A 20,714-nucleotide genomic window follows, 5' to 3' on the forward strand; every position below is an offset into this window, starting at 1 on the left:
ATAAGTTGGAATTAGTTTAGTTTTGTTTTTTTGAGACCGAGTCTCACTCTGTTGCCCAGGCTGGAGTGCAGTGGTGCGATCTTGACTCACTGCAACCTCCGCCTCCCAGCTTCAAGTGATTCTCTTGCCTCAGCCTCCTGAGTAGCTGGGATTACAGGGGTGTGCACCACACCCGGCTATTTTTTTTTTTTTTTTTTTTTTTTTTTGAGACCAAGTCTCACTCTGTCATCAGGCTGGAGTGCAGTGGCAAGATCTCGGCTCACTGCAACCTCCGCCTCCCAGGTTCAAGCAATTCTCCTGCCTCAGCCTCCCAAGTAGCTGGGTCTATAGGCGTGCACCACCACACCTGGCTAATTTTTGTATTTTTAGTAGAGACGGGGTTTCACCATGTTGGCCAGGATGGTCTTGATCTCTTGACCTTGTGATCCACCCAACTCGGCCTCCCAAAGTGCTGAAATTACAGGCATGAGCCACCGCACCCGCCTTGAAATTAGATTTATAATACAACTTTTGGTAACAAACTAGTCAGTGGAACTTTGTTTTCTGCCACATGAAAATCTTTAAAGCTTATGCTGACGCATATCTGAATGCTTGTCATCAAAGTGTGCAGTAAAAAAAAAAAAGGCAGTTTAAGAAAATTTGAGCATTTCAAAGAAAGCACTTTTAAAAATGTATATACATGAAGGTGGCCGGGCGTGGTAACTCACACACCTGTAATCCCAGCACTTTTAGAGGCCAAGCGGGTGGATCACCTGAGGTCAGGAGTTCGAGACCAGCCTGGAGAACCCCCGTCTCTACTAAAAATATAAAAATCAGCCGAGCGTGGTGGCACACACCTGTGGTCCCAGCTACTTGGGAGGCTGAGAGGCAGGAGAATCGCTTGAATCTGGGAGGCGGTGGTTGCAGTGAGCCAAGATCGTGCCACTGCACTCCAGCCTAGGCAAAAGAGCGATTTTCAAGGAAAAAAAAAAAAAAAATGTGGCTGGGCACGGTGGCTTACGTCTGTAATCCCAGCACTTTGGGGGGCCGAGGTGGGCAGATCACAAGGTCAGGAGATCGAGACCATCCTGGCTAACATGGTGAAACTCCGTCTCTACTAAAAATACAAAAAGAAATTAGCCGGGCATGGTGGCGGGAGCCTGTAGTCCCAGCTACTCAGGAGGCTGAGGCAGGAGAATGGCGTGAACCCGGGAGGTGGAGCTTGCAGTGAGCCAAGATCGCGCCGCTGCACTCCAGCCTGGGCGACAGAGCGAGACTCCATCTCAAAAAAAAAAAAAAAATGTATATACATGAAGAACATTTTGCTATATCATGAAATAAATGTAGCGCTGTAAGATAAAGGAAGATGAATATAAATGGAGTTTTGGCCATTTTTATTTTTTTTGAGAAGGAGTCTTGCTCTGTTGCCCAGGCTGGAGTGCAGTGGTGCAATCTTGGTTCAATGAAGCCTCTGCCTCCTGGGTTCAAGCAATTCTCCTGCCTCAGCCTCCCAAGTAACTGGGATTACAGGCACTCACCACCATGCCCAGCTAACTTTTTGTATTTTTAGTAGAGACAGGGTTTCATCATGTTGGCCAGGCTGGTCTTGAACTTGGGATCTCAAGTGATCCGCCTGCCTCGCCTCCCAAAGTGCTGGGATTACAGGCGTGAGCCACCATGCCCGGGCAGAGTTATGCCCATTTTGCCCCTCCACATGCTGCAGCCATCTTTAACCTGTTTAACTTAATGATTATAGTTTTGTTTTTCTTTTTTCATCTTATTCAGTATATTTCAGGCTATTCAGCAGATCCTTGTGATTCTGGAGGTTCAAATCACTGGTGAAAGTTTATTCTGTTTCCTCAGTTTTTCAGGAGCTTTTCTCCATAAAATGATCTGCTGCCTAAAGTACCCTCTGTCTTCCTCATCAACGGGCGCTAAATTCAAAAAGTACCTTACTGAAACTTTTTTGTTCATAACTTTCATTGTTGGAGTTAGGTCATATCCTGCTAACAACAGTCTTATTGATCAGTTGTAACCCCATATGTTGTATTTTTATTCTTACTTATAAGAGGTAAATTTTTGTAACAGTCACATCCTTTAAATGATACTTCATTATATTCAAATTCTATATGTAGACAATCTTCAATGCCCACTTCCATCAGGATAGCTGGCAAGTTGGTGAAGAGTAAGATCACATTCTTTTTACCAAGTCTGTCAGTCTTCTTACTACTAACACTTCAATACATCAAGAGGACATTAGCACCCATGTAAGATTCTCATGACTTTTCAACATGTATAAATTCCAAATCACAACTTCTGAGTCAGTTCTCCAGGTAAGGCTAGTTCTTTCACTAGGTTTAAAAACTCTTGAATATTACTCTTATCATAGAAAAGTTCAATTTGACGTACAAATTCAATTCTAATGTTGTGGTGCTCTAGCCTCTTTCTAGACTCTTTAACCTTTCCTGAAACAGATTCTCCATCATAGAGGAGATGGTGTTTTTCTACTTCGCCATTTTCAGTTTTCACTTCTGCCATTTTCTTTGTTTCCTTATCATTAAGGACAATATCAATCTCACAAATCAGACCAAAAAAGCCTCCAAAAAACCTCACTGTCAGTGATACTGCCACATCCCCCAATACTTCATTCCTCTTCCCTCAGAACTCCAAGCCCCCGGCTCCCATCACATGACCTTGGCCCTTTGAAGCTGGAACTTCTATTTGAGGACTGATAAACAGCCAGCAGGCCAGGCACAGTGGCTCACACCTATAATCCCAGGACATTGGGAGGCTGAGGCCGGAGGATTGCTTGAGCTCAGGAGTTTGAGACTAGCCTGGGCAACACAGCAAAACCCTGATTCTATTAAAACAAACAAACAAACAAAAATATAGCCAGCAATGGATACAATGACTATGGGGCTGAGCATGTCCTCATTCCTCATTTTAGAACAAGGGTGAGAGTTTCACCCTCTGACATAACTGTATCTTGTTAGGTAGAAACATAAGAGTTTCATTGTTATATGGGAGCTCAAATGTGTGTAAAGTGCATATGGAAGCTAAGTAGCCAAAATAATAGGCTATGCAAGTAATCAATATATTGCCTCTCAATTCCAAATCTACCTTTCATTGCCCTGCTTGTAATAATGTAAACATTTCTTCCTAGACAGCAGGCATGATGACACTAAGCTTGGTAGAGGGCATGGAAGGAAAGGGTTTCTCTTCCTGGTTCTAGTGTGCTTTTGCATCTTCTTACTTCCATGGTGCTCTGCTGGTGTGCAGAACACCCCATGGTGCTCATCCCAACAAGCTTTAGTGGGCATTCTCATGGACATCTTCCCAGGCAAGTTCCACCAGTGCCTCCAAACAGGCTTGCTGGTGATGCCGCAGCACCCCCAAGTACAGCTTCCTGCTTAACTACCTTTGAGGTAGGAGAACAGCAGGACTTAATTTCCTGTTGCACACTGCTGATTGGAACAAGATCTGGCTGAAACCAGCAGATGCTGACAAAAGTAACCTCGAGTTGACCTCAGGATTTATTAGCATAAAGACACTCCTACCAGTGCCATGGCAGTTTACAAATGCCATGGCAACAGCCTAGAAGTTACCTTATCTGATTCCAGAAACTTCCAGCCCCTTTTCCAGAAAGTTCTAAATAATCTGCCTCTTAATTAGCATGTAATTAATAACAGATATAAACAGCTAGCTAGCAGCTCACAGACACCGATTCTGGGCACACTGCCTATGGGTTAGCCCTGCTCAGCAAGAAGCAGCACTGGTTCAATAAAAGTTTCTTTCTCTCACTACTGGCTCACCCTTAAATTCTTTCCTGGCAAAGCCAAGAACCCTCCTGGATTAAGCCCCAATCTGGGGGCTTGTTTGCCCCACATCACCCTGACCTGCAGCAACTCAGCAAACATCTTTACTACCAAATGGAGACTTCCTCCAAGATATGCAATCAGCTTTGGGGGCGGGCGCATACTTTTCCAAATTCGTTATTTCTTTGTGTACTCTGCCCCAGCCCTAAGGGTAGTGACTATTCCCTATATCTGTCATTCCTGTATTCTTTAGAGTTCTCTTTACCCCTGTAGTAAATTCTCTGTTCAATTTATGGTGTAGCTTCTGTCTCCTGAATAGACTCTGATCCAAATATTGGCCATTAAAAACAGCATAAATCTACATAATAGGAAAGAGTGGAAGAAAAAATGAAAGATGTTTAACCCAAAGAAAATAAATCAGAAGGCAAATGTTAATCTCTAAATGTCTAAAAAGCTATCACCTACCGCAGAACATACTGTATCTCTGTTGCTCAGCACTAACAGCAGCAGCAGAAACAGCACAATGCCTGTTCGTTTTACACAGAAAAACTGAAGACCGGAAATATTAGTTTGTTAAATAGAAAGCAAAATCCTTCAATGAAGACCTCTAAGGAGTCTAATGTTAATACTTAAGTTTACAGTTGACATAGTTTTGCATCTTCTCATTTCATTTTAAATTGCTGAAAACCCACTGGAGGGCCAGGCTTGCCAGTTTTTTGCAGTGAGAGTCCTAAGTTAATTTTTTCACAAGAAACAAAACAAAAAAACTCTTCTTTCAGTCTGCCTGGAGCTCACTTTTGAAGTTTCACCTCCAGTTTTGTCCTCTAGAAACAGAGCATTTCTGCTTCACAATGGACCAATATGCTCCAGTTACATCCAATTAAAATACTGTTACACAACCAATTAAGTAGGAAAAGGGGCTGATGGTCAAACAGAATGATTTATTAACAAAAGTATATAATGGGTTGAACTGTAAGGACTTTCTATGTGGACATTAATCATCATTCTAATAACATCTTACATTTAAATATTAACCCCTTCAACAAGGTTTCAAAGCACTGAAAATAATTTCTGTCACTTCAGGCAAACAACTATTTTTATAGAGCTCTCCTTTTACACAGCAGGAATCTTAGCCTCAAAGAGGGCAAACAACTTGCCTAAGAAATCAAAGCTAGTAGGTGCTCTATCCACAGCTTCTTCAAAATTCAAACAAATTCATGACAGATAACATATTTCCAGAAAGATGCGTACCAATAACCTGGCAAGAATTATTACGATTGTATCTGGTCTTGTTTTTAAGTTTCTTTTCCCATGTGAGGCCAGAAACAAATAGATATTAAAGATTATTCATTCAATAGCTACAGAGGATCTACTATCCACCAGACAGTGTTCTACGTGCTGGGCCACAGCAGTGACCAAAACAAAAGCCCTGTCCCTCTCATAAAATTTGCTTCTATAATATCTTCTTCTGGTGGGGAAAGGCAGATGAGATAAGTAAACTATACAAATTATTAGAAAGTGACATGACAAATGCCACGAAGAAAATTCAAGTAGAACAGTGGGACGAAAAAATAGAAGGGGTGCAATTTTTAAAAAGATAGTCAAGAAGTACTCACTGAGAAAGTGAAGAGTCAATCATGAATATATCAAAGGGAAGAACATTCCAGGCAGAGAAAACTGCTAGTGCTCAGAGCTCAAGGCAGATGCCCACCTGGCTTGTTCAAGGAACAGTAGCAAGAACACCATGAAGCAAAGTAAGTAAAGGGGTAACTAAGAAAAGATCTGGTCAGAAAGATGACAACGACATCATAGGGCCTTGTGGTATTTCATAAGGACTTTGGCTTTTACTTTGAGATGGGCAACCACTGGAGGGTTCTGTGCAAAAGAACAGCATGATCAATGTACAGGACCACTGTAGATGTTTTTAAGAATATGAGGCAGGGAGCAAGCAAACGGAAGCAGAGAGAATAATTTGGGAAGTTATTACAGTAGTCAAGGTTAATGACGGTGGTCCAATCAGGGAGAGAGCAGTGGAGGTGGTGAGATGTGGTCAGGTTCCAAATATCTTTTTCTGACAAACTGGGTGTGGGGTGTGAGAGGAGCAGAAGAGGATAGGAAAACCAAATGTTTAGCCTTAACAACCAGGACAGAATTTCCATTTAAGGAGATGGGGAGGCAGGTGGTTTTTTTCTTCTTTTTCTTTTTTGTTTTGATTTTGGGGTGGGGCAATCATGAATTCAGTTTAGAACATTTCAAATTTGAGATGTCAATTCTACATCCAAATGGAGATTTCAAGCCCGAATTTCAAATTTCCTTAGTTCTCACTCAACCCCCTCATGGAATTTAACCAATATTGTATCTGTTCTTACAAAATGTTCCCCATAACTGCTTAGCATTTAAGCAATGTTTACATATTTGTGTATTTCTCTCTGCAACTGGACAAACCAGAACAAACGCACAAAATACCTAACATATAAAGCATCCCTTTAATTCTGAAGAGATCTGTGATATAAATGATGGTTAATTTGAAATTTTTTTCCCTTTAAATATGAGCTGCATTTGTTTATTTCTACCATTTTAACGATTTTTAAGTGTACAGTTCAGTGGTATTAAGTACATTCACACTGTTGTGCAATCATCACCACCATCCATCTCCAGAACTTTTTCATCTTGCAAATCAGAAACTTTGTGCCCATTAAGCAACACCAAACACATCCATTCCCCGCCTCTCCCAGCCCCTGGGAACCACCATTCTACTTTGTTTCTGTAAATTTGACTACTTAAGGTAATTTATATAAATGGAGTATATTTATATTTGTTTCTGTAAATTTGACTACTTTAGGTACCGCATATAAATTTGTATTTTTGTGACTGGCTTTTTTCACTTAGCATAGTGTCTTCAAAGTTTATTCATGTTGTACCATATCAGAATTTCCTTCCTTTTTAAGGCTAAATAACGTTCCATTATATGAATGTACCACATTTTTGTTTATTCATTCCATGTGTTGATGGGACATTTGGGTTGCTTCCATCTTTTGGCCACTGTGAATAATGCTCCTACAAACATGAGTGTACAAATATCTGTTCAAGTCCCTGATTCCAATTCCTTTGGGCATATATCCAGAAGCTGGGTTGCTGGATCTTACAATAATTCTGTTTTTAATTTTTTGAGGAGCCACCATACTATTTTCCATAGCACTTTCATTTTACATTCCTATCAGCAGTACACAAGGGTTCTAATTTTTCCACATCCTCGTAAACACTTGTTAATTTCTGTTCTTGTTTTCATACTAGCCATCCTAATGAGTATGAAGTGATATTTCATTGTGGTTTTGATTTGCATTTCTCTAATGATTAATGATGCTGAGCATCTTTTCATGTATTTCTTGGCAATTTTTGTATCTTTTATGAAGAAATGTTTCTTCAAGTCCTTTGCCCATATTTTTAATTTTTTTGTTGTTGAGCTCTAGAAGTTATTTACATATTCTGGATATTAACTCCTGAGAAGATATAAGATTTGCAAATATTTTGCCTCCATGGGTTGCCTTTTCACTCTACAGAGATAGACGAAAATTTTCAATTTTCATATAGCCTAATTTATCTGTTTTTTCTTTTGTTGTCTGTGTTTTTGGTGTATATCCAAGAAAACATTGCCAAATCCAATGTCATGAAGATTTCCCTCTATGTTTTCTTCTAAGAAATGTATAGCCTTGGTGCTTTGTTTAGGTCTTTGATCCATTTTAAGTTAATTTTTGAATATAAGATAATGGTCCAACTTAAAAAAAAGAGAGGGAGAGACAGGATTTCTCTCTGTCTCCCAGGGTGAATGCAGTGGTGTACTTTACCATAGCTCACTGCAGCCTTGAACTCCTCAGCTCAAAGGATCCTCCTGCCTCAGTTTCCTGAGTAGCTGGGACTACAGGCCCACACTACCTTTTTTTTTTTTTTTTTTTTTTTGAGACGGAGTCTTGCTCTGTTGCCCAGGCTGAAGTGCAGTGGCACAATCTTGGCTTATATAAGCTCTGCCTCCTAGGTTCATGCCATTCTCCTGCCTCAGCCTCCTGAGTAGCTGGGACTACAGGCGCCCGCCACCATGCCTGGCTAATTTTTTGTATTTTTTAGTAGAGACGGGGTTTCACCATGTTAGCCAGTATGGTCTCGATCTCCTGACCTCGTGATCTGCCCTCCTGGGACTCCCAAAGTGTTGGGATTACAGGTGTGAGCCACCACACCTGGCCAATTTTTTTTTCTTTTAAGAGATGAGGTCTTCCTATAGTGCCTAGGCTGGTCTTGAACTCCTTGCCTCAAGCAATCCTCTCACTTGGCCTCCCAAAGCGCTGGGATTATTGGCATACACCACTGTTCCCAGCAGGATCCAACTTTTTTATGTGGATATCCAGTTTTCCCATCATTTATTGAAAACACCATCCTTTCCCATTGAATGGTCCTGGTACCGTTGTCTAAAATCATCTTACCATGTATAAAAGAGTTTATTTCTGGGCTTTCCATTCCGTTCCTTGATCTATATGTCTCCCTTTAAGTCAATACCACACAGTTTTGATTATTATAGCATTTCAGTAAGTTTTGAAAATCAACAAATGAGACTTCCAACTTTGTTCTTTTTCAAGATTGTTTTGGCTATTCAAGAGGGCTCCTTGAGATTCCGAATGGATTTTTCTATTTCTGCAAAAAACATTATTCAGATTCTGAGGAAAAAATATCATCTTTTAAAAACACATTTAGGGCCGGGTGCAGTGGCTCATGCCTGTAATCCCAGCACTTTGGGAGGCCGAGGCGGGCAGATCACCTGAGGTCAGGAGTTCGAGACCAGCCTGACCAACATGGAGAAACCCCATCTCTACTAAAAATACAAAATTAGCTGGGCGTGGTGGCACATGCCTGTAATCCCAGCTACTTGGGAGGCTGAGGCAGGAGAATTGCTTGAACCCTGAGGCAGAGGTTGCAGGGAGCCATGAACGGGTCACTGCACTCCAGCCTGGGCGACAGAGCGAGACTCCGTCACAAAAAACAAAACAAAACAAAAAACACATTTAGGCTGGATGCAGTGGCTTACGCCTGTAATACCAGCACTTTGGGAGGCCGAGATGGGCGGATCACTGAGGTCAGGAGTTTGAGACCAGCCTGGCCAACATGGTAAAATGCTGTTTCTACTGAAAATACAAAAATTAGCTGGGCATGGCGGCAGGCACCTGTAATCTCGGCTACTCGGCAGGGTGAGGCAAGAGAATCACTTGAACCTGGAAGGTGGAGGCTGCAGTGAGCCAAGATCATGCCACTGCACTCCAGCCTGTGCAACAAAGCAAGACTCCTTCTCAAAAATAATAAAATAAAATACACATTTAGGCCGGGCACAGTGACTCACACCTGTAATCCCAGTACTTTGGGAGGCCAAGGTGGGAAGAACACTTGAAGCAAAGAGTTCAAGCATATCCTGTGCAAAAAAACAAGACCCTGTCTCTACAAAAGATTTTAAAAATTAGCCAGGCATGGTGGTGTGCACCTGTAGTCCTAGCTACTTGGGAAACTGAGGCAGGAGGATTACTTGAACCCAGAGTTCCAGGCTGCTATGATCACACCACTGCACTCCAGCCTGGGTGACAGAGTAAGACCCTGCCTCAAAACAAAAAAACACTTAAAATTGTCCTACCAGTGACCGACATTTCAACTGCTGCTTCTGAGGCTCATAGTTGTAGCGATCAGTTGTGTGTATCTTTCTTATCCACAATCGTAGCATTTTTCACAAGGAATTTATCCTTGAGAAATGTAAAAAGCATGTAAAATTTAAAGCTAACAGAACTTGAGCAAACAATAGACTACTCAATAATAATTGTTGGATACTGCAATACCTCACTTTCACTAATGGATAGAACAACAAGACAGAATACCAACGAGGAAAGAGAAGACCTATATAACACTATACACCAACTAGATCTAATGGACATCTTACAGAACATTCCACCCGCATCAAGAGCCGAATATACATTCTTCTTCAGGACAGACCATATGTTAGGCCAGAAAACAAGCCTCCATATATTGAAAGGAATTGAAAGAATACCAATTATGTTCTCCAACCACAATGGGATGAAATTAGAAAGTAAACAGAAGATTGGGGAATGCACAAATATGCAGAAATTAACACACTCCTAAATAATCAACACGTCAAGGAAATCCCAAAAGAAATTAGAAAATACTTTCAGATGAATGAAAATGAAAATACAACATATCAAATCTTAAGAGGTACAGCTAAAACAGTGGTAAGAGGGAAATTTATAGCCATAAAAATCTATATTAAAAGAATAAAATAAAATAAAAATCACCAATCACTAACATAACCTTCTACCAAAAGAAACTAGAAAAATAGCAAACTAAACTCAAATTAGGCAGAAGGAAGGAAATAAAAAAGATTAAAGTGGAAATAAAGGAAACAGAGGAGAGAAAATAGAGAAAACTCACCAAAACTGAAAGTTGGTTCTTTCAAAAGATGAAAAAAAATTGACAAACTTTTAACTACATTTATGAAGAAAAAAGGAGAGAGGATTCAAACTACTAAAACCAGAAATGAAAAGGAGATATCACCATGAATCTTATAGGAATAAAAAAGGTTTATAAGGGAATACTAAGAACTGTAGGCAAACAAATTATATAACCTGGATGAAATGAACAAATTTCTAGAAACATAAAAACTACTAAAACTAACTCAAGAAAAAAACGTTTGGGTGGAAAATTCCAAAACTAACATCTGTGGCTATCTCTATAGTTTCTAACAATGCAGGTCAAGAATTAGCACCTGGCTAGGTGCAGTGGCTCACGCCTGTAATCCCAGCACTTTGGGAGGCGAACGTGGGTGGATCACCTGAGGTCAGGAGCTCAAGAACAGCCTGGCTAACATGCTGAAACCCCATCTCTACTAAAAACACAAAAATTAGCCAGACATGGTGGTGGGAGCCTGTAACCCCAGCTACTTGGGAGGCTGAGGCAAGAGAATCACAAGCCCTGGAGGCAGAGGTTGCAGTGAGCCAAGATCACACCATTGCACTCCAGCCTGGGAAATAAGAGCAAAACTCTGTCTCGCGGGGCGCGGGGAGAGGAAAAAAAAAAAAGGATTAGTACCATAATAGATGGAGTTCCTTCAAATTGCCTCTACAGAGTTGAAGGATCTCATCCTCTATGGTAAGGCATAAGCAGACAAATCTTGTGTTAAGACAATCTTGCTTTGAAGTAACCTCTTCGTTAGACACTTCTTGTGCCCCCACCTCACACTCTGTTAAGTTCACCATTTATTCTAGCTATTGCTACAGCATCCAGCTGCACATAGGTGTGATTTGACAGCACTTTGTATCAACCAAACCAAAGTTTTCTGCCCTACAACTTCTCTGACACCAAGAGACAAGACATCTGCAGCCTGGCACCACACATGTGCAAATCCAGAAGTACAAGAGTGTTAGGCCCAGGAGGCAGAGCTTGCAGTGAGCCGAGATCGCACCACTGCACTCCAGCCTGGGTGACAGAGCGAGACTCTGTCTCAAAAAAAAAAAAAAAAAAAAGAGTCTTAAGCAATGAGAGATGGTAAATGGTGAATAAATGTTATCCACTTCTATAACCGAGATACTCAGGTAGCGAACAGAGAGGCATTCTATACAGGTCCTCAAAAGACCCCAAAAGACTTAAGTCCACTTTGCCCACAGCAGTGACTAGGTCAGTAGTCATACTTCACTGTATTCTTTTCCTCTAATTTCACTTTTCCCAGTATCCCACTCTTGTGCCCTGGGGCCACTTCCCAAAATAAACTACCTACATGCAAAGCCCTTGCCTCAATGTGGATTTTCTCTCAGTAACTAGAACTTAAGATAGGTTTTTAAAAAAGTCTTTAAAAGCTGGGCATGGTGGCTCATGCCTGTAATCCCAGCACTTTGGGAGGCCGAGGTGGGTGGATCACCTGAGGTTGGGAGTTCGAGATCAGCCTGACCAACATGGAGAAACCCCATCTCTACTAAAAATACAAAATTAGCCAGGTATGGTGGCGTGTGCCTGTAATCCCAGCTACTTGGGAGGCTGAGGCAGGAGAATTGCTTGAACCCAGGAGGCGGAGGTTGTGGTGAGCCAAGATCGTGCCATTGCACTGCGCTCCAGCCTGGGGAACAAGAGCAAAACTCCATCTCAAAAAACAAGAACAAAAAAAAAACAAAAAACATCAGAAGGCTGGGCGCGGTGGCTCACACCTACAATCCCAGCACTTTGGGAGGCAGAGGCAGGTGCATCACCTGAGGTCAGGAGTTCGAGACCAGCCTGGCCAACATGGTGAAACTCCATCTGTACTAAAAATACAAAAAATTAGCTGGACATGGTGGCAGGCACCTGTAATCCCAGCTACAGCAACCTGGGAGGCTGAGGCAGGAGAATCGCTCGAACCTGGGAGACGGAGGTTGCAGTGAGCTAAGATCGTGCCATTGCATTCAAGCCTGGGCAACAAGGGCGAAACTTCATCTCAAAAATGAAAACAAACAAAAAAAAAAATCAGAATTATATTTTCACTTAAAGCTCAAGAAGAAGCTATTTTGTCTTATTCAATACAAAACTCCAAAAGAAACTGAAATAACATGGCTTAGAGTATTAATTAAATGCTTGGCTTAGAAAAGGATTCTAGTCCATGAGATGGTTTCAATGGAGTCCTAAATACTCTAAACATAAATGTAACATCTTGTATATGGGTATATGTGGACTTTTCTGAAGAGAAATTCTGTATTTTTATTAGAAAACCATGAACCAAAAAAACTTTAAGAAACATTACGTGCTGTTAATTTACTGATGTGTCTCCAGCATGCAACTCATTAACTGGAAAATGAAAGAAAAGAAATAAAACTTTGTTCCAGGAATTTGGTGGAGTTGGGATGGATGTCTTGCTGTCTATACATAGCAACATAATGTGCAGCTTATGTCTGGGCTCCACTTGTGAGTTATGATGCCAATTTACAGCATGGCTCCAATAGCTGTTCAGAAACTCTAACACACCACAGATTTATTTATCTGTTAATATTTCACATTTTTGGTGCTTTTGCATTTTTCTGATGCTAAATCCTTTGCATCCTACCAGATAAGATAGTGATGAAGCACACAGAATACCTTCTGTGTCATGATATTCTAAAAAAGTAGTTTTACTGTTTCACTGCTGGCATGACTTTACACATGCAAACAGTTATCACAATAATAAACTGTTTACCTACTCTAATTACGATGGAAACAACCAGTAACACTGCCATTTGTCCAGCACTTAGTGCAATGTGTCTAGCCCCAAACACTATAAATAAGAGTAATTTACCTCCATGGTCACACAGAGCTTTATCCCACAAATAATTTGTAGTTAAATCTTGTTAAACCTTCACAGTAATGGAAACGGCATCAACATAAAATTGAGGATAATCCAGTATTACACATGATTTAGGAATGAAACTAACATTCTGTGCCTGCTGGACCAGTCCTGTGTCTTTGCCTAGAACACACTCTAGCCTCCCACCATATTATCAAGTCAATAAGGAGGAAGAATCCAAATGAAGCCAGGTTTCACTTCGCATCAGGGATGAGGACAATAACAAAATTCAAGAATTGCTTCAACTACCAAAAGCTTTAAACCTAGGGTATGTATAAGAAAGTTAATGGTCAATTATTCCTTATAGTATTTAAAATCTGTGCTTTAAACCTGAGACCAGATTACTGAGCTGTTTTAATAAAAAGGAAATCTAAAAACATTAAATTAAGTGTTCTTAACTAAAATGTCTGCCAAGCTTAAAAAGTTCCTTATGCTATGCAAATTACTTAGATATAAAATATTTTTAATGTCTTAATTCAGTAAACATATTGTACTTGCAACCCTACTGTAAACAAACACTAACCCAGAATGGCTAGGGAACTGCGCATTTTGTTGAATTCTTCCCAGATACTGCATACCGGGTTATCAAATAATAAAGTTATCAAATTAAATGTTACTGAATGTAGTAAATTTTATTTGATAATTCAGGAGGCACTTTAGGAAGACTTTGAATGTGAATTTTAACTGCACTAAACTAAATGTAGTGTTAGAAATTAATAAATGTAGTATTAGAAAGCATCTAACAACAATTGATATACCATGGAAACTTCCTTTTGGAATAACTTCTTCACACCTTTCTGTCAAGTGACTTTCTCACCAAATGACATTAAATATCAGTAGTCATTTGAACTTCTTAACTTTTATAATTCTAGATAAAAGAGAGTTTACAATAACTATCAAAAATCATAAGTGGGCTGGGCGCGGTGGCTCACGCCTGTAATCCCAGCACTTTGGGAGGCCAAGGTGGCCGGATCATGAGGGCAGGAGATCGAGACCATCCTGGCTAACATGGTGAAACCCCGTCTCTACTAAAAGTACAAAAAATTAGCCGGGCGTGGTGGCGGGCGCCTATAGTCCCAGCTACTCGGGAGGCTGAGGCAGGAGAATGGCGTGAACCCGGGAAGTGGAGCTTGCAATGAGCCGAGATCATGCCCCTGCACTCCAGCCTGGGCGACAGAGCGAGACTCCGTCTCAAAAAAAAAAAAAAAAAAAGAAAAAGAAAAAAAATTCATAAGTGAAAATGCTTAACAAAAACTTAAAAGTCCATACAATTAATCTGGGTGGGATTAGAAGCTATATTAGACCTAGAACTTGGGCCTCAAGTCTTTACCCAACTTGTGTTTTAGTAACATTATATTTCAACAATTATGACCCCAACCAAATCCAGTCCATAAGGTGTTAATGTAAGATGTTTATTAGTGGAATTTATTTAGTACAGTAATCACATTAAAAGTCCCAATATACAAACTGTTGAAGTCCAAAGTCACAAAAAATACAAACTTAGGTATACGAATGAAATTATAAAAACATTATTTAAAAACAAAGTTCTACATCTTCAACATTGGGCCAAAAAAGGAAAAAAAAAGAGAGAGAGAAAGAGAAAGAAGGCATATGAAAATCATCACATTTCAACAAAGCAGCCCTGACCAGTCTGGCTGCCTCACCATTGAGATACTGGACCACTTGGGTGTGACCACTATGGCAATACAGCATTTCATTATGGGACTGGCTACTTTGTATAAAACTATATGTGAAACATAAAATTTCTTTCAAAATGAAACGTCCAAGTGAAACGGATAGAGCTAACATATACCAAATTTTAGCTGGCTGTTAGTAGAAAATTTCAACAATTCTGTAAGTTCAAAAAGGAAACATATTTGAAAAAAACAAATTTCAAACAAAAATAAGCATAACCAAATGGAAATAAAAGAATAAATAAATGTCAATCATGAAGTGTGAGTGTACACAACGGAAAGTCATACCCAGGCTTCTCCACCCATAACTTAGACAGCCACAGGGACTGGTTACGAGCAATAGAAAGATGTCAAACATGATTTTTAAAAATAACTACTACCAGTTTTGAAAAGTTCCCTGGTGAAAGAAACCCCAAAATCAACTTAATAAATAACTGTACACCAAAGGGAAAGGGTTATGTTTTCTTTGATGGTGTATTCTCTATAGCAAGAGAGTTTTAATATTTTATCAACTGCTAAGAAGATAAGCATAACCTCTTTCCTTTAAAACATATCACCCTCAAGTGTCTTCTGTCCGGAATCCATAGAAGAAACTTTTGTCAGAGAATCCAGCCCTTGTGACCAGATCCCTGTAGAAGAAGGAATGCTTCCTAAATTCCGGAAGTCGCTGCAAAGATTCAGTTTAAACTTTCATGATATTCTAATCTTACCATCTCAAAAGTAGTTCTGTATCAGGGGATCTAAAACAATGTATATCTGGCCAGGCACAGTGTCTCACACCTGTAATCCCAGCACTTTGGGTGGCCAAGGCGGGTGGATCACTTGAGATCAGGAGTTCGAGACCAGCCTGGCCAACAAAGTAAAACCCCGTCTCTACTAAAAATACAAAAATTAGCTGGTGTGGTGGCGCACACCTATAATCCCAGCTACTTGGGAGGCTGAGGCAGGAGAACCACTTGAACCTGGGAGGCAGAGTTTGCAGTAAGCCAAGATCGCGCCACCGCACTCCAGCCTAGGCAACAGAGTGAGACCCTGTCTCAAAAACAAAAAACAATGTATATCTCAAAATCTTTCTCAGAACATGGTGCCAATTATTTATTTTAAGCTGAAATAACCTGTACCTTGGGGGTTATAAGAAGCTGCATAATCAGTAAAAGGATAGAAAACTTTAAAGTATTTCAGATCTTAAACCAGAATTCCTCTAAGATTTCAAAACATGGTCCATGTTTTATGTTATATTTCTATAAATACAATCAAAGCTTACCATTGTACAGTACTAATCTCAACTGGTTCTAGATTTAAGCAATTAGTTTGAAAAAATTAGGAATGGGAATAAGAAAGTCCTGTTGAAACAATCTTAGATTGTTAAGAGTCCGTCTCCAAAAAAAAAAAATTTGGCCCAACTTGCAAATAATAAAGGATTATTTAATTTGGAAAAATACTCTAAGATTACTCAGAACTACTCAATTTAAAAACTTAAAATATCTATCATTATTTAGATTTTAGTAAGGTGGAGAGAAACATAGGTAGCCTGTAAGATTAACCTTCCCTAAAAGCAAGCTCAGAGAAGGAAAGAGGAGGGAGAAGAAAAGGAAATTCACTGCAGTACTGGTGGCCTCAACCCCTTTATGAAAACACATGTTCTCATTTGGTGTTACACTATTCTGATTCATGTTGAACATTTGAAAACCAAAAGGAAAAAGGTCAACTAAAAATATTTAAAGGAAAAAAATGTGAGAATGAATCAAATGATAAAATCATAAAGAAAACAAGAAATAAAAGACATTAGATAACCTTTGTAAAAATTACTAAAATTAAAAAGAATTCATTTTGCACTTTGTGTTCACAAAGGGAAATGAGGCTCCATCAAACCCTGCAGAGCACAAGAGGAAGCAGGTTGTTTGCTCAGGCATCAGCAGAAATAGGCCCCGAAGAACTACCCTCAGTTTCTTCTACATCGTGTCCAGGAATGAAAAGCAAAGCTCTGCAAAATGCTGAAGGTTTTAGAAGTATAACGATGCTTAGGAAAAATCACTGGTCTGGTGTTGCAGCAGCCCCAGTGTTGAGAGACACGCTAGGCTTCTAGGAGGAGAAAAATAGAGAGGGAGGAAGAAGTAGGAAGGGGAAGAAAAGGGTGGAAAAGCACAGGTCATTAGTAAACAGCAAGTTCAATATCACAAGATGCTCATAAACCAAAGCTATTAATGAAGTTGGTTTGCTCTCGGGACTATAGATAACATTCTGAAGGAAACAGAAATGGGAATTTTCAAAATGGCATTGAGTTAGATGCTCCAGGTAGTGATGGCCAAATTAGAATGAAGTCACCACATGCTCCAAAAACATGCACTGTCATCCCCTCCCTCCACCTTCCCTCCCCAAATAAAACATGCATATTTTCAGTAAAGCATCTTTTTTTTTTTTTTGAGACGGAGTCTTGCTCTGCTGACCAGGCTGGAGTGCAGTGGTGTGATCTCGGCTCACTGCAACCTCCGCCTCCTGGGTTCAAGCGATTCTTCTGCCTCAGCCTCCCAAGTAGCTGGGACTACAGGCACGTGCCACCACGTCCAGCTAATTTTTGTATTTTTAGCAGAGATGGGGTTTCACCATATTGGCTAGGCTGGTCTCAAACTCCCAACCTCAGGTGATCCGCCTGCCTCAGTCTCCCAAAGTGCTGGGATTACAGGCGTGAGCCACCGCGCCCGGCCAAGTATCTATTTTAATACAGTTAAGTGGTTAAATTCAGAACTCAAACAATCCAGGTGTGCAAACTATATGCTACCTAAGGGCAGAGAGGTATCCAAGAACAGAACAACCTACTCTCATAATGCCACTGCGTAGTTCATAAAGAGCCAGGTTCTTTTTTGTCACAAGGGAATCCTGAAACAGTGAGGGCCAGGATACAGTTTTTACCCTTCTATTCTGTACTACTAAGACCTGGCAGCGGTAAGCACCTGCTACACAGAGTTTGAGTCTCTTCTGGTCAGGCATGACTTCCTACTGGAGAAGAAATCTACTCTTGTTTTTGTAGTTGTTTCCTTCCTGGATGAAAATGGCATCCACTCTTTCAACTGCCTAATCAAATCAATCCCCTCCAGCCTTTCCTTACCCTGGTTAACTAGTTCCTGCTTAAAGAAAGCTGAATTTACTCATTTTTTAAAAGTTCATGTTCAAACTTCTCCTTTAATCACAGGGATATTTGCATAAATGTTTTCTTAAAAACCACATCACATAGATGACTGTTTTCAAAGCAGACACAGAAAGTCAATACTACATTTGACTGAGATTATCAAAGAAATACAAAAACATCAATTCACAAAACTGGAAGATAAAGTGGCATTTCTGGTTGTTTCTAGCTCCTAAAGTAAAGAGTTCCTAATTTATTAAGTTGCTAATAAGGATGTATATGTCATTTGGTAAACATTCACAACAAAAAGAACTTGGTCATCAAAAAATCTGATGTATAAAGATATATACAACTTTCCTATGGTCATAGAATAAAGAATAAATCCTAGAATAGCTGCTATTGCTAACAAAAGGCTTTCTGGAAGCCTTAGAAAAAGAGAAATACTGTGGTGCCTCACAGAAGGGCTTCTCATAGCTGAGGTATGCATATAAGAGAAATACAGAAATATGACAAATCTAGTAACTACCTCCACTGCAATAATATGAATCAAATGTATGGCCCAGTTAAGAGCACACTTGCAGGAAACAATGGGATTGATCACTAGAAGTCAACTCATTTGGGTTAGCAGTGTTGGCCTGATCACAACTGCAAAGTAAATGCAGGTATTTGTGAAAATAAAACATGCAACTCTCACATCAGCTACTTAAGAAAATATTTATATAGTATATCCCTGGGACTCCTGCTACTGCTTTGAGAATTTTGCTCACTACAAAGACATTGGGGCAGGGGGTTGGTGCTGGTTATGAGACAGGAACTCACAGGAACTCAGTGCTAACTGAAAGAATATCAAAACCCTAGTAAAGAGCTAAGAGTTTAATTAGAAGTAGATTTCAAAAGCAACAGTTAAGGGAAAGATAAAGGAAACACACTGGGGTCAAAATAAATAACTCCTAATTTGTTGCTCACTGGCTTCCTAACATTGAACTGTGGAAAGCTAAACGCAATGTGATTCAGGGAACAGACCTGCTGTTTCAAAGAGTTGTAGTGGCCAAATTCCTCCCATGTAACATATTTTGGTGATTATTATTCTGCATCTACAAAAGTATTTTAAGGTTGATCCAGTTCTTGTGTGGTACAGCTCCAATAAATATTCAAAAAATATCAAAGGAAACTCATTATTCTCCTTCCATTGTTGGAGATTTTACATGGCAATGTCCTAGGTTTAAATACCTCCAACAAGAACACTACCACCCTCAGAAATAATTCATATGCTTCCATTAATAATGCTCTTCAAAAGAGATTATCAAGGTGTTCATTGTAAGTGCATCACCTACACATTTGGGGAATCCTGGGAATCACTTACCTGTAGCATCGCTCCCTTCTACTCCATGACCACCATTGGCTAGGAGTGTTGGTTTAGAAGATGGAGTATCTGCAACAATGACAAATAATTACCCATTGTGACAGACAGAAAAATGAAAAACAGATCCAACCACTGTCTTATTAATGGAGTTTTTCTCACTCTTTGTAGCATTAGGTTAAAGCAATTAAAAACTGTTCAAAATTTAAACATTTAACAAAAGGAAACCCAGAAACAGAACAGAACAGAATCATTAATTCCTAGGGCACCCAAGCTCTGTAAAGTACCAGTTCCATAGGAGAGCCCTTCATAATAGCAAGTCTAAATCTTTTTCATTCTGTAAATTGTCAAAGATTACCATTAAATTCAGTAAAACCATCATGGAGCAACACAGGTCTGGTATCAGCAATTCAAATCCAAATCAAACGCTCCAAGAACATGAGGGCATTTGTTTTATTATTATTATTATTTTTGAGATGGGGTTTTGCTCGTCACCCAGGCTGGAGTGCCATGGTGCAACCTCGGCTCACTGCAACCTCCGCCTTCTGGGTTCGAGCGATTCTCCTGCCTCAGCCTCCCGAGTAGTTGGGATTGCAGACACCCGCCCCCATGCCCAGCTAATTTTTGTATTTTTAGTAGAAATGGGATTTCACCATGTTGGCCAGGCGGGCTCAAACTCCTGACCTCAGGTGATTCACCGCCTTGGCCTCCCAAAGTGCTGAGATTACAGATGTGAGCCACCATGCCCAGCGGAGGCCATTTATTAATTACTTATTAATTCCCACACAGGAAATCCAGGGTACCATCATTGCTTCTGGATAAAGATTGCATGGAGGTAACCAGCTGTACTTCTGGAAGCAGAGGACTCCTTTTTTTCCTCTCTCTCTTTTTTTTTTTTTTTTAAGGAAATTAGTTGTATCTTATTCCCTAATGACTAAGGATGTTGAGCGTCTTTTCATGTGTTTCTCTGCCATCCCTTTGTCTTCTTTGGTGACTTGAATGGTCAAATTTTTTGACTATTTTAAAATTGAACTGTTTATTTTCTTATTATTGAGTTTTGAAAATTCTTTATGTATTCCAAATATCACTCCTTTATCAGATAAATTTTGTAAAAATTTCTTCCCGTTTCTAACTTATACTGTATTTTCATTTACTTAACTGTGCCTTTCAAATAGTTTTTAATTTTTATGAAGTAGGTCACAGGATTTTTTTCCCCATGTTTTCTTCTAGAAGTCTTATAGTTTTCATATTTACATTTCACATTGAGGCCTACGGTACATTTTGAGTTAAATTTTGTATATGGTGTAATGATGTGGGTCTAAGTTTCTATTCCTGTACATTGACACCTAATTATTAC

General features: G+C 39.8%; 1 protein-coding gene and 1 pseudogene across 50 annotated transcripts in view; both read right to left on the reverse strand.

Moving 5' to 3' along the window:
- MAP4 (microtubule associated protein 4) overlaps positions 1-20,714 on the reverse strand; it is a 233,577-nt gene that overhangs the window by 105,304 nt on the left and 107,559 nt on the right. For 33 of the 50 annotated variants that reach the window (XM_055382296.2, XM_055382295.2, XM_055382292.2 and 30 more), the window contains exon 3: positions 19,361-19,429. The exons of 16 other annotated variants lie outside the window; for them this stretch is intronic. In XM_055382296.2, coding sequence (XP_055238271.1) covers positions 19,361-19,429 — 69 coding nt within the window. Of the gene's footprint in view, positions 1-14,570; positions 16,956-19,360; positions 19,430-20,714 lie in introns of those variants that run through there. One more of the 50 variants, XM_004034055.5, reaches the window with a different exon arrangement.
- On the reverse strand, positions 1,463-9,549 carry LOC109026066 (vacuolar protein sorting-associated protein 26A-like; annotated as a pseudogene).

Source organism: Gorilla gorilla, chromosome 2, assembly GCF_029281585.2.
Source record: "Gorilla gorilla gorilla isolate KB3781 chromosome 2, NHGRI_mGorGor1-v2.1_pri, whole genome shotgun sequence".
NCBI classification, from domain to species: domain Eukaryota; kingdom Metazoa; phylum Chordata; class Mammalia; order Primates; family Hominidae; genus Gorilla; species Gorilla gorilla.